Source organism: Cololabis saira, chromosome 14, assembly GCF_033807715.1.
Source record: "Cololabis saira isolate AMF1-May2022 chromosome 14, fColSai1.1, whole genome shotgun sequence".
Classification (NCBI taxonomy): domain Eukaryota; kingdom Metazoa; phylum Chordata; class Actinopteri; order Beloniformes; family Belonidae; genus Cololabis; species Cololabis saira.
In genome coordinates, this window is record NC_084600.1 from 31,438,789 (window position 1) to 31,462,574 (window position 23,786).

Here is a 23,786-nt window from a genome sequence, read left to right on the forward strand (position 1 = left end):
TGGTTCCGCGTTAAATCAATGCAGAGCCTACGGCGAAGGGTACGGCGTACAGCGTACGGCGCACGTCGCCGCGTAACCTACAGCGTAGGCTCTGCGTTGGTGTAACGCGGGACCATAAATCAGCCTTTATACCGACGAGGTTGCAACAACAATTCACATTCACTGAGTGAATATTATGAAAGTAAAATATATATTTCTCGCTAGAAATGTAATCAAAACGCATTTTTATGCAGAAACTAACTCAAAATATAGATTTTATTCACTAAAAAATAAGAAATGTCCGCCATGTTTTTTTTTTTGATTCAGTCCGCAGATCTGAACAGCCAATCACAGAGTGAGCTGTTTGACCGACGGCCAACGCCGATTCGACATGTCGAATCGGCTGAAAAGCTGCCGACGGGCGGCCGACCTGTGGCGACGTGCGGGACACACCGGGGAAACTAGGCCGACAGACGCGCACCGACGCTCATCGACGGCCCGACGGCCGACAGTCGGCTTGGTGTGTCAAGGCCTTAAGAGACTGAAGTGGCTGGGTTGATCATTCACAGTTAAATAACCCATTTCAAATGTTATTTCGGTTGCAAAAATAAAATGAAAAAAACTTCCGTCTGCTGAGGCTCGGCTAGCTGCCGGCTGCTTAGCCAAGATAAACAGCCAAAGTGATGAGGATGCCAGCTGGCGGTTCAGCTGGTCCCTGATATAAGCCAATGCCCCTAAAAATACATTTGTTGTTTTTAAATATGTATTTGTTATTAAATACCCCTAATGGTCGGTCAAGGAACTGCAGCCTTCTTAGTCCCACATTAGTTTTAACCTGGAAGTTGGAATGTTGGCGCCTTGCTCAGATACTGAATATAATCTTCTCTTTCTTTCCATTAGGGATATCATCAACCGTTCGGACTCTGACTCCGCCCTCCCGCTGTCACATGGTGAATCACCAGGTTTGTGCAGCTCCAGGCCACACCTCCTGGCATCCAAGCCCCACCCCCTGCAGAGCTCAGGCTTCAGATTCAGAGAAGGAGGAGGTCTGGAGAAAAGCTCCAGCCTCGGGGAGCTGAGAGGAAGCTCCGCCTCTGGCCTGGCCTCCTCCTGCTCCACCCGCTCCCTCTGCATCACGTCAGACGCCATCAACGGCCCGCTCGTCTTCTCCTCGTCGGCCTCGTCCAGCTCTTCCGGCAGCGGCCGGGGAGCCGGTGTCAGGCCGACGGCCAGGAAGAGCCCAGCGGAGGATGAGGGAGGGGAGGAGCCGTCCAGCAGCCGCAGGAGAAACGCCTTCAACAAGTTCTTCAGGAAAAAGCAGCACTGAGGAGCATGAGGAATAACCAACGAAGAAGAATAACAATAGATGTGAGCAGAAGAAACTGGATGGATGGACTGAAATACACAGCTGTTTCGGAGTTAAAACAGGACGACAGAAGCCACAAAGAAGAACAATCAGAGCAGGACGAGGAGGAATAATGCAGAAACACATGGGAACATTTAACCATTAAAGTCTCATTAAACCTTTATTGTCACTGATTTTTTCATTTAATTCTGTACAAATGTTTTATCGTTTCTCTTAAGTAGTTTTTTTCCCCAGACATTGAACTTAATTTGCAAAAGTTATTATTCCGTCTCGTCCAGAAACCCCTCATGACCCCTCCACCGCCATGCTTGACTGATTACTCTAAACACACATGTACTAAGTTTACACTGTGAATATATCCTTTTATTTTGCTGGCTCTTCCTGTTTTTTCAGGTCTTCATCCACACCTGTCACCCAGAAATCACCTGTTCACTTGATCAGCAGGTATTTAAGGTGGAATGCAAGCGTCAGCTGCTGTGTCTCTTTACATTTTTTAAGTTTTTTATGACTGCAAAAGACAAATATTCCTCAAGCCAGTTCAGATATTTGATGTTGGCACTTCTGATGCACCAGAAACAACCCAGGAAAGGAGAAAATGAAAGGATTAATGTGAACATAGTGTAAATATGAAATTATATAAAGGAGTAACTACAAACAAACTTGATATTTTCATGTTTTCTTTCACATCAGTATTTATACCTTTTGAGACGTTGAATACTTAATCTCTGCTTCAGCCTGTCTGCATGATGGGAACTCAGCGCGTTTCCTGCCTACACACGCATAAAGACAACTGTGAAAACCACTCTGGGACATCACCGATAGGTTTCTGAACAGTGGTTTTGAAGCACTGGTGAATCTGAAACCGACAAACAAGTGAAGCCAACAAACCTGGCAGTTAGTCAGAATCATTTCAAATTTGTATTTCTGATTTGCAAAACAGGCACACCTGCAAAAGTTTTATAAAACTTGAATACTAAAATCTTTAAAAATGGAGAATATAGATTTAATAGAAAAGTTCTGAGATTCTTTATTTCAGTTCTTCACAGTCAAGTACTTGTGTTCTTATTGAACAGCCGGGGGTAGTCGAGCCCCTTCTAAGGGGAGGGGACAGAGAGAGGAAACTCCTCCAACAAGAGGCCTATTGGATACATAATTTACAGACGGAACATCCAAAAGGTATGAATGAGGAATGTGTGTTGTCGTGCTTTCTGTAGATGGTGATTGTACAGTCACATATCTATTCCCGATGCCACTATGGATCTATGCACATTATCTTGTATTTTTTTGTTGATTCTTGGGTTTGTGTGGCTTACTTAAATATCTTTCTAGTTGTATCAATTTATTATTTTTCTTTGATGTACTCATATTTTCTATTTTCTCTATTGTATTTAAATATTTTCATGGCTCTTCCATGATTGATGTATGGTTTTTATTCCGATTGGTTTAGTGTTGATCAGAGTCAGCTGGCTTCTGTTAAATGGGAGACACCCATTTAATCATTCATCGCTGAGGACGACTGTAAGCTGAAACGCGTCCGATTTTCTGCTGCTGTGCAGTGATTTAACCATATATTAAAGTTTTGTACTTCAAGTGAGTGCTGTCGGATTTTGATTTTTTGATGTTTTTTGGACTGGCACCCGGTGACACACTTTTGCTCTTTTTGAGTGAGCACGCCAAGTCTGCTGATTACTTCTTATTGAACAGGCCTCAAATTAAGACGGCTCATTTGATCTTCTAAGTCTGGATATTGAGCCTCATCTTGTATTTTTGGGGCCCCCAAGTGGTTAAAGTCCTATGAGTCATTTAGTTTAGTTTAGACAGAAGCAGTTCTACGGTTGACCTCTGACCCAGGACTCCTGGTGGTGCGTTCACTGACCAGTCATGTAGTCATGTAACCAGCAGGTGTCAGCACTAAAACAAGTGACACTGGACAGGAGCAGCGACTGCAGCTTGGAAGTGTGTTAAAGACCGAGTTAACCTTTAAAACAAATTTAAAAAATAACTTTAGTTTAAACTTGTCCAGGTGTCAGTTCAGTTGGACCAACAGGAATGAACTGCAAAGTAGGGTTCTCAGCTTCTAAAGTGAACCACAACCAAATACCAACAGGTCAGGAGACAAGCCACGAGGCCAGAACCAAAAAGTCCATAATCCAGTTTCAAGCCCAAACCAGCAGGTCCTACAGTCCATGAAGCCTCGATATGAGCGGAACGGGTCCATGATCAGGTTCCAAGTCCCATCAGCTGTTGAGAGTCAAGGCAACGAGTACCGATCAAAGATAAGTCTGAAAAATCTACATCCAGCAAGTCCAGGAAGACCAAGTTCTTAAGCTGGGCATACACTGTGCAATATTTTAAATTGTTTGATACAGCCCCATCTCACACTGCACGACTAGATCGCGGAGTTTCAAAAGTTCACAGCCCACGATTTATGGTCTCACACTGTACGACCCGATGCTCGGATGCGACCCGTCTGCTCACACTATACGATCATAATCCTCACGTCGGACCTCTGTGTACTGGAACTCGAGGCAGGTTTTGGGGCAGGGGTGGGCTGTTCCAACCCAAACGTGCGTCCTGCCCACCTGATCAAAGGTTATGGGAATCCTTTATTTTTTTATAATTTAATTTTTTTATATATATAAAAAAAATCCCAAAATATCTGTACCGTTTCTGATTGGGTGGGCACTGCGCATCATTTTTAGACACAACAATGAACGTATACCGCAAAAGTTGTGTCTCGGCGGAGGGACCCGGCGTTCCAGTAAAATGAACACTTCTTTGTGTTCAGAACAGCGCCGAGCGCACACTGTTAAATAGCAACATTTATAAGGCGTTATAAATAACAGGGGGGCTGTGCCTGGGCCGGGACTCGTGTTTGCAGAGGCAGATTGTGACTGCTTTGCCCTGAGGGCTGATTTATGGTTCCGCGTTACACCAACGCAGAGCCTACGGCGTAGGGTACGCAGCGACGCACACCGTACGTCTTTTTTTTCTGCTATTAAAACATGATTTGTAATGTTAATTTGCAACACTTAAACTACAAATAATAGCTTTTGACGTGACATCAGAGATTGCGCATGCTCTCTGTGAAAGGATGAGTCCAATCGGGTCGTAGCTGCTTCAACTGTGCGATTCCTTCACGAGGAGCGACCATGATTTCAAACACACTTGATTTTCTTGCGACCTCACGATTCGTGATCGGGAGCTCGTCGTGAGGTGTTAATCTCTCGTCGTTACCCCACGTATACTGCACGAGGCACGACCAACGATAGTCGCACGACTGGAAAATCGTCTCAAAACGAGCCGATAATCGCACAGTGTATGCCCGGCTTTAGTGAGGACGAAGAGTTTCAAGTCACGAGAAGTAAAGACTAAGATGTCCAGACATTTTTAAAAAAAAACAACATCTAATGCCTGTGGGACCTCAGATGAACAATCCAAATCACCTCCTTCCTGCTTTACTGGGATTTAAGAGGTTACAGCCAGGAGCTGCTAATCATCAATCATTGATATACTGATTATCAGCAGACCTAGAAACAAAAGTTTAGTCAGTTGGATGTTGGGGTATTCAGATGTGTGTTAACACAATGCTTAGAGGGAACGACATCAGTCATATGATTTTAAGTCATATTAATTAGCATCATAAGGTTAGCATAAGCTAAGCCATCAAGGTTTTTTTTAATAAAGCTAATTTTTGATTAATTTAAAAGGCTTAATTTTGAATGAACTAAGGTTGGATGGCATAAGTTCCTACCACCTGTGCAATAATACGAAAGACCAAAAGGAGGTTTCAAAAGCCCTCTTCAGAAACCTGTTTGTGACATCTCTGGGGATCCGTCGAGTATTTTTAAACAGTCCTGATAAAAGTGACCAATTATTGGGTCAAGGTAGCCAAGTATGGATCATTAACCCCACTCATAAATGTTGGTCTGAGCTTAGGGGTTGGACACCATCTCCTGTAACATCTGCTTGGCAGCCTCCACTGATGTAACATCGGCGAGTTTATTTCACATCTGCCTGTCTGCATTCACTTCATTCAGCCAGGTCCGGCGTTCCACAGGGCTCCACCCTGAGCCCCTCCTGTTCCTTCCTTTCGACATTCCTTTTGACTATATTTTTCCGATAAAAAATAAAAATTTCTATCAATATTTTTGTTATTTAACATTTGCTTCCAGTCCAAGCGTCTACAGGCCACAGTACGAGTGCAGTTGCTAAACACATGCAAGATGTCTAATGGTGGTGGTTGTGATGAAACCGTCTTCCCCGCTCACTTATACTTTTCTTGTTTTTTTTCTTCACCGATGTTGTGCAACATGGCATTTTTGAGAGCATTGTTTCACCTTATAAGGCTTCACCCTTCATGGCCCACAGTTCCTGTCTGCTTGGCTCCTCCCCTCCAATCACCTCGCTTCTCACAAGCTGCTGATTTGTCAGACAAATGGAGACGCTTACAAATGCGGGAGCTTTTCTAGTTGATGTTCATTTCTCTGACAGGTTGTACGGGCTCACAGGAAGGAAGCTCCTCCTGAAGTCCACCATGAACAGCCTTGAGTAATGACCGTTGGCTGTTAAGACGTGATGAAACTTAAAAGGAGAAATGAAAGAAGACTTTTTTCTCTGCTGGAGTGACTTAACTTCCTGTTGGAGCAGTGAGCAGCGGCAGGTTCCTCTTCATTAGGAGCTTCATCATCACAACAACACACAATCACATCTTTATCAATATCGCCAATGATTCCAGAGTCACCAAACATTAATTTGATCAGTCAAAACAAAAGATGGTAAAACAAAAACACTTTTATAACCACAAATAAGGGAAAAGACAAATCTATTGACTTTGACGTTTTTGTTTTTAACTCATATGTATCCTAAATAGTATGAAATGAAGCAGGCACGCCCCTGTGACATCACACACGGGTTTTCTGACAAGCCTCTTGTTTGTCTTTTTTCCGACTGCTTGGCGCTGTATCGGTAGAAAGTGACTCCTCCCGATCCCAGTTAATCAAAAAATGGGGAAATGGGTGTCCAAGCAAGTCTGAAAGCCAGCTGTGACATACCCACGTTACCTCAGTTACCAAAAGCTTACTGTTTTAGCTTGGCTGACACTGGTCATGCTAGCCTATGATGCTAACTAACATTATCATACATTCATTCCGATCAAATCTGTCCCAACATCCTAATTTCAGGTGTCGCTATCAAAACGACATCTGAAACAAGTGCTGCCACATTTGAACTAAAGACTAGCGCAGCTATGCTGGGACCCGTGGTTGTTTGGCCACTGCTCGTTGAGCCAGGCAGCTCGACTTGGTAGACGTGTACGCCGTCAACTGGTTAGCTTTCACAACTTAGCAGCTGTACTGAATTTAGGTTGAAAGTTGTGAATGAAGGCCTAACCGCGCTGATTCTTTATAACAATATAATAATATGGCTTGTTGTGCTAACTGAACTAAGAGACTCCTGGACCTGAGTTAGAATTGACCCGGAATGGGTCATGGGCAAACTTGACAAAGTAGCTTGAAGGTGCTTCTTTAATCCCAGTTGAAATATACTCGCTGGGGTAACCAGATAACACCAGCTCTACTACTGCTGCTAACCATAGACTGTTTAAGCAAAATGGACAAAGCATTCGGTCACGTGAGTCGCTGATCTCTGAAAAGCTGCTTTGAAGCTTCCTTTTCTTCGTACTGACGAAGCCACGTTGCCTGGGAAACAAGCACAACCACCGTACGTCAATCAAAGTTGGCTTTGCTCCCAGCTTCTTCAGCCTGTCCAGAATACCTCCAGAGCTGCCGGCAGAGGTTTCCAGCCAGATATGCTGTTTAACATGTTGACCCGACGGTGAAAACAAAAATGGCCGTCGCGTTTGGCGGACACAGGGTTAATACAAACGGGTTGTGCCTTCGCTAAGTGCAGCAGCATGACGATAAGAGATGAAGAAGTGATAACGGCTAGCGATTGCCTGAGCCGACATTTATTGTTTGATATAAACTCTCATGGCGTGGTTCAAAAACATCCATCCCCTGCAGAGTTTCATGGATGTGAAATCAAATGATTCAGAGCAAAACATTGTTTTTTAAACGAGACTACAAAAATGTGTATTTCTACTCTAAAGTTGAACATTCTCTATTTTTTGCAAACATGTAGTGCCATTTACTTTGGATTTATGAAATATCTTTTTTTTGTGGCTTAGCTCATGTTAACATATGATACTAATTAATGTTACCTGAAATGTATTCTGACCAAATCTGTTAAACAGTTATTACACAGTCAGAACACACAGTAATATTGAATAACTGCCAGATATTGAAAGTTGAAGTTATATTGGGAAAAGAAATGGACAGGAGCACTGATTCTTTGCACATTTGACAATTCTACAGCCATAAAATCAAAATAAATCCAGGCGGCCTGAATGTTATTACAGTAGTAAGGAGGTTAACAAAATATAATCCTCATTTCATATGTTTCAACAGAAACAAGTGCCGACCTGAAGTGAGGCCTAGCAGAGCTCCACCACCCGCGGTGGTTGGCTCACTTGAGACCGAGTGACTGCTCGTGGGCCTGAAATGGCTCCAGGTGACCGCCACTGTACCGCTCCCAGGCAGATTTGAACAGATTTTCATCCATTTATCCGTCCACTGAAATTCCACTTATCCAAGAGTGAATCAGAGTCAGCACTAAAACTGCCACTGTTGGGCTTCATACCCGCTCTTCAGAAATATAACAGATAGTTTGTCCAGTTTTTTGTGTACGCTCTATGAGGCTGATGTGCTGCCCCCATCTGATCTGAAGAGGTGCCTTTAACTTTAATTCATTTTCAAGAAAAAAGGTTAAGCGTTGTAATGCAGGTTTAAACTTATGAGTTAATGTTAATGCAATCATCAATCACATCATCGGTAATCGTGGACATGAACTAAGTGAAACATGAACTAAGTGAAAATCTGATCTGATGAATGAGCTGAGAACAACCACAGACAAATAGAAATGACAAACATGTGACACAACTTGAGCTCTCCTCTCTCTCTTTCTCTGTGTGAGAGTAGGTATCTCTCTCTCTCTCTCTCTCTCCGAATGACTAGGCTCTATATTTAACACGGAGGCCTCCTCCCTCCCTCTTTCACACATACTCGACATATTGAGGCGCCTGACAGACGACAGCAGAATGGAGGTAAAACTCTGCCGTTGCTTCTTTCTGCTGCTCATTGTGTTTGTTTTCTGCTGAATCACACTTTGGTTTTTATAAACGTTGTCAGATGGATGTAAAATGAAATCTTGATGGACATCTCAACATGCGGCATTCAGGAAGTTTGATATAAAGTGCAATTCTGCAACGCAGGAGGAAACTTGCAGGTTACATCAGAGGAAACCAAACTGTGCATCTAGTTTCATTGATATGCCGACTGAGGCGTCGCTTTAACTCAATTGATAAATTTATAGCTGCTGTATTTAAAGAAAAATCTACTTTTTTAAAGGTTAGAAGTACCTGAATGTTTAGTTGTTGATAATATTACCTGATTCTTCGATTGAAAGATTTTCCCTTGTATCGTATCAGGTCACACGTGTGTTTTCCTGTTTTTAACTGCCGTCCTGACAGCTGTACCATCTCTTTTCATCATTAATGCTGTTTATAGAAATCATCTACAGTTTGTGGACTCTAAACACAGTCTGTTTACAATATTGGATTGCCTGAAGGCTCCATCCTCAGCCTCCTATTATTTTACTTTTAAGAGCTACGTCACAGAGAAATCTTTTATCAACTTCATGTTAGTTTTTTCCATGCAGACAAGACTCAGATCTTTCATTCTGGAAAAATATGAGCTTCTTATATATGCAAACAGCAACTCATTTTCATTGTTGTTGTGCCCCAAGGCTCTGTCCTTGGGTTCCTATTAATTTCATTTTAATGTTGTTTAAAGGTAGTAGATTTGTTTTTCATTTTTAGTAGATTTTAAGAGTTTAAAGTTTTTAGTTGGTGTTTTGAATACATCAGGTACAGTTTATGGACTATTTTATGGGCTCTGTTCTTGGGTTACTATTATTCTCATCTTCAGAGCCGAATCAAAGAATTCTTTAGGAATTTCACGTTAATTTTATTTCCATGCACAAGATGCTCAGAAAATACAAACTTATCTTATAGATGATAGAATCTGGCCACTTCGAGTCTTAAGAAGCCTCCAAACCGTTAGAAGTGTTGCATAACAAGTGATGAGTGTCATCTGTGAGCATCTTAATGAGTTGCTCTTCAGTCATAATTCCACACTAACTTCCTCATCTGATGACTGAAATGAAAATGTTTGACCAAAATGAACCATTTGACCGTTGGCAGAAGTAAAACAGATTTGGAAACTTTCTACTGAAACAACTACAACTACTGAAAAAATCTGTGAACACCGGCCAAAATGGCTTGGTTTGGTGAACATCTGGTCTTCCTGTCAGCTGCAGGGACCATCGATGCTCATCAGGGCTCTCATCGTCAGATGATTTCTGTCTGGGGTTCAATGATTCCTCCTCCATCTGCAGAGTTTCAAAAGCCACTTTTGTCAGCCATGTTTTACCACAACTTAACATGTTCTGCTGGTTTCAAAAAACCCCAGAATGGGTCACATGATCAGATGCTCATCATAGAAAGTAAAACTATGGAGGTTTTCAGCCTTCTGAAAGATTGTGTGAACAAATCTGTCTTTTCCTTTATTTTCATAGAAAAGATCTCTAAAAACTAAATACATATATGCATGAATGTTTAAACCCCTGTCTTTAATTGTTTTGTAATATTTTAAATCCCATGTACTGTTCTCTGAAAAAAGATCATTACATTCATTTATTTTCAGACTTGCAAATCACTTTAGCTTTTTGTTGTCTTTATGAAATATATGAATAATTGATGACATCTGGAATGGATTTTTAAAAATGGGATTCAATTGATCAATAATTTTCTGCTACATTGTCTCAGCTGCATTAATGTTGGTCATTTTCTTCATTTTGAAACATGTGGTGTTGAATGCTGAGCAGCACAGCAACCCCCAACCATGACGCTCCCTCCACCGTGCCTCACAGTTAGGACATGTCCTGATTTTTCAGATGTAGGGTTGTGAATTTTTGTCCGTTGTGCCCACAGAACGTCGGTTGTACGTTCCGTACCGTATTTTCCGCACTATAAGGCGCACCTAAAAGCCTTTAATTTTCTCAAAAACCGGCAGTGCGCCTTATAATGCAGTGCGCCTTATATATGATCATTACAGTGATTTCTGTTACTGTAGTCAGGGGGATTGTGGGTAATGTAGTTGGTGTCGCCAAAGTAATGGCGCTAAAAACGTCAGGAATCGTCACAGACGTTCAAGACAACAGCAGCGACGCCGACTCGCATAATGGCGACTTTGACGAGACGGAGCAAAGCTGGTTTTATTTTGTTAATAAAGTTTGACATACGGTACTTTTCTTCTTGTTTTTTTTGCATTTGCTGTAGGATTTTGTAGCATTTCCTGTAGCACAGCTCCATCAGGTAGATACGTAACTCAACCCCAGCCACTATAGTACGGTATTTTACCATATATTTAGTGCGCCTTATAATGCAGTGCGCCTTATATATGGAAACGTTTTAAAATACGTCATTCATCGAAGGTGCATCTTATAATGCGGTGCGCCTTATATTGCGGAAAATACGGTAAGTGTAGTGTAGTCAGAAGGGGGCGCTGTAGACTCTGCTGCACATGGCTCTGATAAACGGACCAGTGGTTCCTGACCAGAACCTGGAGAACAAAGACACAAAAGACCCTCTGCAGTGTTTGAGTTTTTGAGCTTTAGTGTAATTATGCTGAGCCAGTTGTACCAGTTGCTGGTTTTGCAGAGGTTCAAATTTAAACTGGTGTTTAACCCCAACATGATGTAAAACAGTCACATGACCTCAACAGCTGCTCTGTTGTTGGTTTAATCTGTAGCGGAAAGTCAACATCAACTCCGTTATTGTTGCCTTATAACAAAGCATTTATATCTTATTTAGGGTACTTCATTATTACTCATCATACAAACGGTTTAAAATCCCAAAACTTTATTTTCTCCCAGGGTGCAATTTAAAGGCCCGTTGTAGCAGCTCGACAGTGATAAGACATATTTGACATATAAAAAGAATAAATATAGCATAAATAAGTAAGGCCATGTGCATTATATTAAGTACAAGACTGCTGTGTTGAATGTGTTCAAGCCTGAACTGCACCTGAAGGTCATCAGCTAGAGGAACTGCTACAACAAACATTAGACTCACCCCAAAGTTAGTTTGAAATGGCTCTGAGCTTTAGATTCACACTAACATAAAGCTTTATGACTAAAGTTGAGCAATCCAGCTTGCTAAAGCGGTCCAGCTGAGCAGTCCTTTTAAGTGTCTTACACTACACGTACAGATTTTGTCCATCTTTTGCTCGTCGTCTTGCTGTTTAAGAATACGAGGAAACAGAGCAAAACCTTGGAAAGTCATGGGGGACGGTTTCGAGGCGATGTTTAACCAAACATGGGAAACCAACAAGGAAGAAAATTCACGGATATTCTTCAGTATTAAAAAAATGACATTTATCATCAATTTTCGCAATATAACAATCTCCTCTATAGCCGCTGTGCAGAGCCCCCTGGTGGATATGTTGCCTAGCAACCATACAGATTCAAATTACATATGTTAGATCTGAAACAAAATATATCAAAAATAATGCTGCGTCTTTAAACAAAACATTGTGTTGTACATGTGAGGAACGGACAGAAGTACAAATATATAAAAATTAAATATAAACTGGCCTTTAGTTGAAACCCTGAAATGAAATCTTGGTCTGCGGTTTTCACCGTTATGACGCTTTAGAAAAGTACAACAGCGTAGAAAAACATGCTGGACAAAAACATTTTAACATTAGTAATAATACCTGACTGGACTGGCAAATGTCCCAGTGTGTTTGTTTAGTTGTATTTGGCTGAATATCAGTGAATCAGTGCAGATATCGCAGATGTCAAAACTGCACTGGGTTTTTTTTGTGGTGGAACCTCACAAACCAATGACAGACTTTGCTTGTAACAACAATGATGTCAGTTTAGGGCTGCGTTAAAGTAGAACTATCCATTAATCCTGCTAGTACTTCATATTTATCAGAAAGAGACACAAATTCAACCCAAAGGAGACTAAAATCAAAAAAGGAAACCAAATTTAAACACATTTAAAGAATAAACCAAGACATACAACATAAGGAACAACATAAGGAACAAACAAAAAAGCCACCAAATTTTAGTTGTTATGCAAACGTTGCATGTTTCTCTGCAGAGCTACATCTGAAACTAAATTCAGACTGAAAGCAGAAGTTTCTTTTCCTCATCAACCATTTTGTCTGTCAACATTAAATATTCAGCGAGTCGTTGACTCTGTGAGGTGTTCGCCTCTGTAACTATAAAGGCCAAGTCATGTTGGTGTTCATGTAGTCTGGGGATGTCCCTGGCACGAGACCAGAACTGGACCGCAGAGTCTGGACCAAACATGATGAGGCAAGTGTACACACATGCACACACATTTATAAACTCACATAAATATATACACACACACAGACATAGGAAGTGGTTAAACGGTGGTTAAACGGTTGTTTTTCATCGTCACTATCTTCCTTTAGCTTGTAGAACGGATGCACACCTGTGGAAATAAAGTGTGTGTGTGTGTTTGAGAGTTCTTGCTGCTGTACATGATCAGTTCTACCAAAATCCCTGACCTTGTGATGACCAGGGTTTGGTTAGAGTTGAAATGTCATCTAACACCAGATTACGGTTGAAATAAACTATCACCTGGCAAAGGTTAAGTTAGTGTTATGGTTAGCTGTTCAAAATAAATGGAAGTAAATGCAATGTAGTCATAAAAATAGCTTTGTGAACTTGTGTATGCATGTATGTGTTTGTGTACATGTGCGAGTGTGTGTGTGTGTGTGTGTGTGTGTGTGTGTGTGTGTGTGTGTGTGTGTGTGTGTGTGTGTGTGTGTGTGTGTGTGTGTGTGTGTGTGTGTGTGTGTGTGTGTGTGTGTGTGTGTGTGTGTGTGTGTGGCGAGATCTCATTATCTGCTGAATGTCAGCTATGTGAAGCCTTCAGCTGAAATGAACATGGATCAACCCCACGTCGACAGCTGAGTGTGTGTGTGTGTGTGTGTGTGTGTGTGTGTGTGTGTGTGTGTGTGTGTGTGTGTGTGTGTGTGTGTGTGTGTGTGTGTGTGTGTGTGTGTGTGTGTGTGTGTGTGTGTGTGCTTTGCTACAGTGGCAGCTCCACAGTCTGTTGAACCTTGAGCAAAAGTTGTCTGATTTATGATGATAAATGCAAACTATAACAGTGAATTCAGAGTTGGGCTGTAGAAAATAAAGTGGTTTCTTTTTGTGGATTCGTTATCTTTCCACCGTCACAGTCTGAGGAGTCTTACATTGAATTTGAAAACAAATTGTGTTTGTAGCTTGTGGTTTCCTGGATCATTCTCATCTCTTTTACAATGTGTTCACTTGGCGGGTTGGTGGTGGAATTGAGTTTTGTTTAGCTGGAAATGGTCGTTATCAGATTAATGCTGATCATTTCCCTTTTGTTTGATGCACTGCACATGTACGTTGTAACATGAAATGGCTTGAATGATCTCAGAGTCATCATTAGGAATAGGTTAAAAGTGAAAAACTACACTTACAGTCAACATTGTTGCTGGTATTTGGAAGAAGCACCTGATCTCAATTTTGTGCTGCTGATAGAAGCAACTTCAGTTATAATTGTCTTAAAAACATCAAAGTGATTTGCTAATTTTAAAATAAAAAAAAGAAGAAAAAGTTTGTCTAATCCAATGAGCTGAGTTCCCCCTCAAAATCATGAAATGTATATGATGTACATGTATATGAAAGTAAAAAAGATCAGGACAGCCCAACGACTCCTGTCATGTCACACTGAGGATTAGCAGTTAATAATAATAATAGTTGATTTTATTTAGAGGCGCCTTTCAGGTCACCCAAGGTCCTTACAAGAGATACAGTTAAAAACACACATTTTATAAGTTATTAAAGAGAGATGTACATCAATTAAGGCTAGAGAAATTTGGAATAGTTGTAATAACAACCTAAAAATGTGTAGTTCTATCTTCAAGTTTAAGGAAATGTTTAAAGAAAATACTGTAAATAAATATAAAACACTATAAATATAAAGTATACTATCAAAAACATTCTAGAATGTGAAACATCAATTTTATATTTTGTCTTACTTATTTTTGTCTTTTTTATGTATTGTTTGTTTCAACGGAGTAATGCTAATGTCTCATTATTAAGCATAAGCAAATCATAAGAAAAAAAGGGTAGGCACTATAAGCTACGGCTTCAGCCTACACCTTTTCGGCAAAGGAAATTTTTTCTTTACATTTTCATTTTGTTTTGTAAAAAAGTGTGTACAAGCCGAAATAAAGATTCATAACAATAACAATAACAAAATACAATTAAACAAAAAAAGCAGCCACAGATAGCATAAAAAGTCCATAAATCAATAAATAAAACAAACTGGTGTAGTGTAGTGCACAGTGCCCGGTTAGAGTGAGTGAGCAAGTTTGAACAGGTGAGTTTTGAGTTGGGTTTTGAATGTTGTGATGGAGTCTGTCTGTTTTATGTTTGAGGGGAGGGAGTTCCGGAGTCTGGGTGCCGAGCAACTGAAGGCTCGGGCACCCAAGTTGCTTATTTGTCTATGAATTGACTAAACCCGCAGGCGGCAGGCAGATCGCCGTTGCTTGTGAGTTGATCCAGTCTGGTGGCTGGGAAAACCAAGCAATGAGTCACTAAAGCAGCACCATTGGCCCATTGGTTAGTGGAAATGTACAGGTCCACTGGAAATGGTTGAAGTGATCCGAGGTTAGGCCCCAGATGAACCAAGAGGTACAAGCCAATGAGCTAGAGGCAGTCCGGCTAGCGTCCTCTGGTTAGCCTTGGTTAGCCTTGGTTAGCAGCCTCCAGGCAGCAAAGCAACTGCTTGCTGCTTTTATTCAGAACCCTTCCAGACCAACCCAGAACCAGTCGCAGCGGTCTCTTAGTACTGTTAACTGCACTACAAGCCATATTTTCTTTAAAATAATTTTAATTATACTCTGTTAGGCTTTTATTTACAGCTCAGAAGTCAAGACGGGGCTAAATATCTAAAGTGATGAGAGTTAGCTGTTTACTGTAGCCAGCTGCCAATCAAAAGACCACACCCTAATTGTTCATAAATGTGTGCCTTTATATAACTTTACCTGAAGCAATACATCAACTTTTTTTGGTTGTTCCCAGTTGTTCGGTGTCACTTCTTTTTGTTCATGATAATCTTTTAGTCCCGTTCAGGTCTGACAGCAGCTGATGTCACCTGTCCATCTGTCCATCTGTCCTGCAGGATGAGGCTCCGCCCCGCCGCTCGGTCGCTGAACTGGCAGGAAAATTCAAAGGCTCAGGTCCTCCACTCAACAACAGCGTCGCTGGGAGTGAAGCCGTGAGTTTGACCGTCACATGACTGCCAGAACACAGACAGCACACGTCTCAAGATGGCCAACATTTATGATGCTGTCCTGTTTGTCATTTTCAAGGAAAAGCCGGTCAGACGACGACCGCCTCGTAGTTTGCAGCTTACTCAAGTTCATGGAGACGGACAGGAGGTGAGACATAAAAAAAAGAAAAAGTAGAACTTCAACATGAGATCGGAACAAGAGAAAAACATAAATAATACTATAAAAGAAGAAAAATGCAGGTATTCTTATTCTTAGATTCACCTTTACTTTCATCTCTTTGGAGATAGTGTAAGCCTATAGATATATTTAATTATTTTCCTCATTTGATTTGTTGAAATAGATCAGATTTTGCATATAAGATCAAATAAAATAATGTTGTTACTGGAACAATTTATTGATGTTATTTCAAACAGCTGATGTTAACAGGTGACTGCAATGATGATTTGATACTAAAGTAGAATCCATGAAAGTCTTTATAGAGCAAAGATGGACAGAGGAGCTCCACTTTGACAACAAATGTACAAAAAAAAACATTGAAATGTTTAGAAACCGTACATATTTATCTTCTTAAAGAGCAGAACATCACTGAACCATTCTGGAAATGTTTGTGTTTAAAGGAAAAAAGAAGTCATGTGCTAACTATCCCTGGACTCAGAGGCCGATGGGATGGACCATTATCATGAAAATATGATAGGATATACCAGAAGTGTTTGTACAAGGAGCTATTTCACTTTAATATTACATGCTCCCACCTGGTGTGTTAATATGAATGTCAATTTATATACAGATGACACTCTGATTTATGTTTCCAATCACTATTTCAGGTCTCTCTCTCTCTCTCTTCTTGCTTCAAAAGCAAAATCTGATTTTCATCAGTTAATGTTCAGTAAATTATTTGTTATTATTTTGGTCAATTTCAGGTGATTTCAGTCACCTTGGAATGTTTTTCTTTAAAGCAGCACAACGTAACTTTCAGCTTTTCTGAGTTTGGCGGCATCTTTTGGACAAAAGCGGTAGTGTTTTACCAGAAAGAACACTACGTTTCCCATGAGCACCAGCGCGTACTGCCGGAAAACTCCTGTCGCGTGCATTTGTTTTGATGAGAGGAGACAGGACACTTTTCTGTTTCACCAAGTTAACAGACAGAACGCAAAAAAAAAGATGTTAAACTGCTGGAAAGGAACTGGAATTTACCGGGATACCTTAAACAAGGAAGCCAGGGAGCGGTATATGGAGAAAATAATGATTATTAATTATTATTAATTATAATAATAATTAATCCCTACTGAAGAGCCAGGTGTTTCAATAAATTTGTATAATAGTACAAAATACAGTACATGTTTTGTATCCCTCTTACTTCTCTTTTCTTTTTTTTGACTGCTATATTATGCTGAAGAGACTCCGAGGCGTGAGCAATATTTTTGTTTTCCTCGTGAGATTATTTTTTTCCTCTGCAGCTACAAATAAGAGTTAATATTTTTTCCTCAACAAACTAGTTTTATCTGAAGATTGGGGTTAATTGCACCGCAGAGAGCTGGCCAGCAACTGCGTTTAGCTGGAGAAGTGGGGAATAAAACCCGTGTTTTTATCCGACCCGTCTGTGTGAGTGTTTGTGGTTTAAGGCTGTTTATGGTTCTGCGTTAAATCGACGCAGAGCCTACGGCGTAGGGTACGCGGCGACACGCACCGTACGTTGCGCGTCGCCACGTACCCTACGCCGTGGGTCTGCGTCGATTTAACGCAGAACCATAATTCAGGCTTTACTGTGTGGAAGCCGGTGTTTGGTCGTTACAGCCGCGATCCAAAGCGAGCCGACGACTCTTTCACTCTTTTACTTTGTTATATCAGATACTTGGCCTGCGTGGTTCTGCCTCCGAGCAGGAAACCGTTGAAAAGTTAAACCATTAGGATCTTTTCCCCACGTCTGTTGTGTGGAGCTGCTGCAGCCATAACGCAGCGATGGGTTACCAGCTTCTGCTGAGCCCTGCGCTCCACGCCCATGGATGTATTATAAAACGTCTCGACTGCGAATCGGGAAGGAGGGGGAAGTGACGTATGCCGTAAAGCAGTCAAAGTCGTAACGATTTGTAGTTTTTTAGTGTGGCAGGGTTCCTACCATGCTCCTCAAAGTTACATAGTGCCAGTGAAGGTGATACAGACCCCTCAGACCATGACAGAGGTGTCATTAAACCTGTTGGAAGTTGATGTACCATCACAATGACTCTGGAAATATGATATTAAGGTGGAAAAGTTACGTAGTGTCGCTTTAATTAATGGACATTTTCCACATCTGTATTTTAATATAAATCTGAACTTGCATGCTGGGTTACCACCATACACCCTTTACATCTTCCATCGTCAATGATGTTGCCAAAAAAAATTAATCTTCGGACCACGGGTCCAGATCTGTTCTAAACTACACAAGTTAACATCAGTGTTTGAAACGTTCATCAGAGCAATGTTGTGGGAAACATCTACCGGTATGTTGTTTTATTAATATGATCTTATGTAGGTTACCAACTTCCTTACCTCCACTGTTCTGGTCCTGGTCCTGGTGGTCCTGCTATTGCACCTGCATGGTTACAACTAGTTGGAAGTTGTTTATGTGGTTAGCAACAAGGATTTTGGGAGACACATCCCTGAACTCTCCACAGTGTGAGAATATGGGACAATTTGAAAACTAAGCAACACCTGAAACTTCATCTGTTGGAAACGGCTGAATGTCCTAAGAGCTGTGAGGAGGAATTACATCATTCTAAAGCAGCAAAAGTTTTACTGATGCAGCATTTTTTATCCATCTCTAAAGATCTGAAATGTAACAATGCACATATTATAGAAAAATGAAATCATGAGAAAAATCCTGAAGTAGTGGGTTCATTCTGTCTGTAATGAAACAAATGTCTGATATACAACCAGCTGTGGAACAACTTGTGAGAGATGGAAAGCCCTCAAAGATCCAGACGACCGATATGTGAGGCAAAGTCGAAACGCTTCCATGAACCGACCACTGAGACACTAAAACCTGCAAGAGACAAAGATTGTTATTTCTATTTAAACTTCATTTAACCAGGAATAGCCTAATTAAAATTAAAATGTCCTTTGTAAAAGATGAGAAAACAGAACAATTATACAAAATAGGAAAAGTGTTCGTATGTAATTGTTGCCAGTCAGGAGCAACATATATATCATTCAATCAAAGATCATCAAACAGAAAAAAGAAAAAAAGGTAGAAATATGAAACGCGAAGCAACAGATGTGTTTGTTGTTGAGTTCATGTTTGGAAAACGGCTTAAACGTCCACTTCAGGGACCTCCATGAATGTTGGATAAAAGAGCTCTGACAGGTGTGTGTGTGTGTGTGTGTGTGTGTGTGTGTGTGTGTGTGTGTGTGTGTGTGTGTGTGTGTGTGTGTGTGTGTGTGTGTGTGTGTGTGTGTGTGTGTGTGTGTGTGTGTGTGTGTGTGTGTGTGTGTGTGTGTGTCAGAGTCAGAGTCAGACTCATTTTTATTGTCCCTCGAGGGGAAATTCATTTAGCAGTATGGGAAACAGTCATCATACAAAGACAGGCATACCAATAAGAACAATTAAAACATTAAAACATGACATAGTAACCATAATAAATGAGTAAAAGCAGAAGTGCTTCCAGCAGTGCAGGCAGAATGATAAAAAATGTATTAAAGATATTAAATGTATGTGAATTGATCATTTTAACAGCGGTTGGTATAAAAGAAAATGTACACCTACTGCTATTGGCCTTGGGAAGCCTATAGCGCCGCCCAGAAGGGAGAAGGACAAACTCTTCTGACAGAGGATGATCAGGACTGGTCAAGATGTCTTGTGCCTTATTCAGGACTCGACCTTCGTAAATGTCAGTCAGAGAGAGCTGCTGAGTGCCAATGATTTTACTGGCTGCTCTGACAATGTCCTGCATCCTCTTTTTGTTCTGCACTGTCAGTAGGGTTGCCACCCGTCCCGTAAAATACGGAATTGTCCTTTATTTGAGAAAAAAATGTTGCGTCCCGTATTGAACTAATATGGGACGCGATTTGTCCCGTATTTTCATTAATTTTTACACCATATTCTAGTTGAATTATTGAAATAAATTAACTTTTACACCATATTCTATTTGAATTATTGAAATAAATTAACTTTTACACCATATTCTAGTTGAATTATTGAAATAAATTAACTTTTACACCATATTCTAGTTGAATTATTGAAATAAGTTAACTTTTACACCATATTCTAGTTGAATTATTGAAATAAATTAACTTTTACACCATATTCTAGTTGAATTATTGAAATAAATTAACATTTACACCATATTCTTCACCTGTATGTATATTATACATCTGGGCTGATCTGGACATACGTAACATAGGAGGCTATTTCAGTTGCTATATGGTTGGCTGTCTCTACAGTCATGAAAGTTCAATGCTATTAAAGCATTTTAAACTTTAAATCAAAGCATTTTGTTTTTCATATAAAATAAACACATTTTTATTCAGTTTAGAAGTTTTAGGGCTTTTTTTTTGGCTCCTGCGCTGCTGAAATCAGGGCGTCCCTTATTTCTATTTCTGAAAGGTGGCAACCCTAACTGTCAGGTTGCCATACCACAATACAATACAGAAAGTTAAAATTGATTCAATAAAAGACTTATAAAATAACACCATTAGTGTTTTCTCTACATTAAAAGTGTTCAATCTGTGCAGAAAATAAAGTGTGTGTGTGTGTTTCAGACTCCTGTGGATGGTGTGTCATCAGTCCCTCACAGACCAAAGAGGAACTCTGCTCTGATCGAGAAGCTGCAGGTGAGTTCATCTGTGTGTCAGACTGCTTCCCCCTGCTGGAGTGGGTGGCGCATCACTCTTTGACATCACAGTCTCTCTCCCTCCCTCCCCGCAGGCCAACCTGGCCCTGTCCCCCACAGGGCCCCCTCTGAAGAGCCCCGGCATCAGGATGCTGCCTCTGGCCTTCACCCCGCCCTCTCCTGGCTCCGCCCCGGCTTGCATGGTAACCACCCCTTCAACAATGCCCACCAGTCCCACCTCTGCCTCTCCGTTAACAGAAGAAGGACCTACTTCCTTTGAAGCCCCGCCCTCTGCTGCAGAGGGAACGCTCCTGCAGAGTATCAGCAAGGTCAGACAGATGTTTCATTTATTTTATTTTTCTGAAACTCAGAGTCAAATGTGTGACGTTACATTCTTTGCTCTCATTGGTGCATTTCCAGGGCAGAGCTCGAGTGTCCATTCGCCGCCGTCCTCCGTCCCGCCGTCACAGGAAATCCAGCAGCGGAGATGCTTACGATGCAGAGGATGGACAACCAAACACCCAGACGGAGACTGAGGACGCAGCAGGAGGAGGAGGGGGAGGAGAGGAAGAGGAGGTCTTCAAGAAGGAAAGTCAGATGAATGCTTCAGAATCCCATGAAGAAGAGGAATCTAGGAGCAGCAGTGAAGTGAAAGAGAAAGATGGTGCTTCATCACTGCAGAGGGAGGAGGAAGAGGTGTCCAAGAAGGAAAGTCAAACGAACACCTCAGAATCCCCAACGATGAAGGAATCCAATGAAGAAGAGGAATCTGGGAGCAGCAGTGAAGTGAAGGAGGAAGATGGTGCTTCATCACTGCAGAGGGAGGAGGAAGAGGAGGAAAAATGCTCTGCAGACAAACAGAAAGAAGATTCCAGTGAAGGAGCGATGGAGGAGGATGGTGAAAAAAAGGACAAGAGTGAGGTTCGTCGTCTTGGATTTCCTACAATCGCCGTCTTCACACCAAAACGTATTCCTGTTACTAAACAATATCCTCTCATGATAAGTTCCTCCAAATATAATGGGGTTACATGTTAGACCAGTTTCTAATTATACAAGATATTTCAAGGTCATTGACAAATTGAAAAAACTAAAAAATCATGAACATGGATTGTATATAAGAACTGGACACACGTCCTGTCATGTCACTCATACATTTCTGAATAGGGGGTTCTGAAGCCTCGAACTGCACACCGCCATGTTTAAAACACAACCAGGAAATAGATGGAACAATCAGCCCTTGAAACTGGCTCAAACACGCCCACATTAGCTTAGACACCACTGGTTAGCAATTTTAAGCCCCTTTCACACAGCCAGTTCGAGGCGGGAACGTTGCGCCTTTAAGCCGCCTCGCTGTTCTGTGTGAAAGTCACGGAGGCGGAATGGGGGGGCCAAGTGGCCCCACCAATAAGCCGGCAGCGGAGGTAGTCACAGAGCCGAAACGGGGTCTGTGTGAATGACACAGCCGGCATGCCGGGGCCAGCGCTGACGCTGTCGTCACGCCTCTGATTGCGGAACGCCGGCATGCTGTGTGAATTTACAGACGGGAGCGGCGTTATGCCGGCGTTGTATGGTTCTGTGTGAACCAACAAAGGCGGCGTATTGGCAGGACTTCTTTACACCAATATTGCGGAATCTCTGTGTGAAAGGGGCTTTAGCTTGGCTGGCATAGCTTATGCTAGTCTATGATGCTAACACCCCCCAGAAACCTATGGGTGACATCACAGGAGGTTTGTGTCCAGTCAGCCACGCCCCTTCATTGGATATCAGCTGGAAGTAAATCAGGCAATACAAAAACCTGCTATAAGTAATTGTCATTTTTGAGTAAATGTATTCTTTGAATTGCACTTAAAGGAGCATGAGGCAGGATTGAGGCAGGATTTATGAAAAAAATTCATATACGTTTTAAGTTTTCTAGTAATAATGTCAGATGTGGCGTTCCAAACCACACGAATGAGCCCTCTAGTGTATCTCTCCGTTGCCTTGAACAGGCTGTGTGCTGCAAAATGTGCTGCAATTCGGACTCCGAATTTCCCGCGCTGGGCGGCGGATGTGACGTCACATGACGCTGCATGCACGTTCTCCCCGTTCTCCCGTGCCGGCTTCGCTGTTGGCTGCAGTACCCCCGACGGCCGACGCTATCGAGTCTCATTTCTTAAAAGGAGCCTCATGCTCCTTTAAGAATATACATTTTTATACATTTTTATTTACTAGATTTTTTAAATGGATTCTTTTAAGGTATCTTCCACCCACTACGTTATATACCTGTATTAATTTCTTTCTGAACTCGGACCGAGAGTAAAAGGTACATAAATTTCATGAGTGTATCTACCTCTGATATTTACCGTCTGATGTTTCTCCTCCAGAGTTCAACATGACAACGAACAGAAAGATCCGGCCGCCACGATGAGGAGCCCCCGCGTTGCTGGGAGAGAGCCCCTGCAGCGGTGAGGCCTGAGGGAAAAGGTCTGCCGTTGATACGGAGACGGACATTTAAGAAGCGTGACGAAGAAACTCACAGGACGGTCTAAGAGCTGATGTGTGTTTGTCGTCACCGTCGCCTCCAAGCTTTACCACGCCACAGCGCCCAGTTTGATCCCGCTTGCACAAAATCATGTGATTTTTGTGTTTTTGTATCATTATCCTGCTGTTTGGTGCCTTCAAAGAATATCTGGTGTCTTTGTGTGTTTGCTTGAAACACATTTGCTGCAGAATGTAAAGACCCAACGTCAGGAAGCGCTGCTGGAAAACCTAAAGCTTTATTTTTAAAGTTGAATTAAAGAGCTTTTTATTAAAACAGCTGTGATGGTTATAATTGTCCAAAGTTGGTCAATAACAAGTGATCTGAAAGGAAAAACTGATTCAGGATACTGATTCAGTATCCTGCTTGGATGAATGAATAAGTACAATTTAATGATAATAAACCATTTATTATCATTCAGAGGTGGTTTAGAAATCTCAGTATTCATTGGTTCTTTTATTTTAGCCATTTGTTTGAGCTCCAGATCAACATTTAGCACTAGCGTGTAGCATTAGAAGTTTGCATGTGGCTAACATAAATGCGGTTTAACACAGCACTACCATAGACAAAACATTTCCTGTTCAGACAGCAGCCGAGCTGTGAATAAAAAACAAACCAAGCCCTCT

The 23,786-nt window shown here is 41.5% G+C and overlaps 2 protein-coding genes across 3 annotated transcripts in view; both read left to right on the top strand.

Annotated features, from left to right (window-relative positions):
* Nucleotides 1-2,869, top strand: part of LOC133459961 (stromal interaction molecule 1-like) — a 45,660-nt gene extending 42,791 nt beyond the window's left edge. For both annotated transcript variants that reach the window (XM_061740397.1, XM_061740395.1), the window contains one exon: nucleotides 880-2,869. In XM_061740397.1, the coding sequence (XP_061596381.1) occupies nucleotides 880-1,306 (427 nt within the window). In that variant the 3' untranslated portion in view covers nucleotides 1,307-2,869. The remainder of the gene's footprint in view (nucleotides 1-879) is intronic.
* A 5,600-nt stretch (nucleotides 2,870-8,469) lies between these two features.
* dub (duboraya) lies at nucleotides 8,470-23,496 on the top strand. The gene is made up of 7 exons (XM_061739137.1): nucleotides 8,470-8,507; nucleotides 15,723-15,818; nucleotides 15,913-15,981; nucleotides 20,572-20,643; nucleotides 20,738-20,971; nucleotides 21,063-21,563; nucleotides 23,006-23,496. The coding sequence occupies exons 1-7, from the start codon at nucleotides 8,502-8,504 to the stop codon at nucleotides 23,015-23,017; spliced, it is 990 nt and encodes a 329-aa protein (XP_061595121.1). The 5' UTR covers nucleotides 8,470-8,501; the 3' UTR covers nucleotides 23,018-23,496.
* Nucleotides 23,497-23,786: the final 290 nt, after the last annotated feature.

Excerpts from the sequence above, each read along its gene's own strand:
- dub (XM_061739137.1), top strand. Across the intron at positions 15,982-20,571 it reads TTCATGGAGACGGACAGGAG|ACTCCTGTGGATGGTGTGTC; the intron begins GTGAGACATAAA and ends TGTGTGTTTCAG. Across the intron at positions 20,972-21,062 it reads TCCTGCAGAGTATCAGCAAG|GGCAGAGCTCGAGTGTCCAT; the intron begins GTCAGACAGATG and ends GTGCATTTCCAG.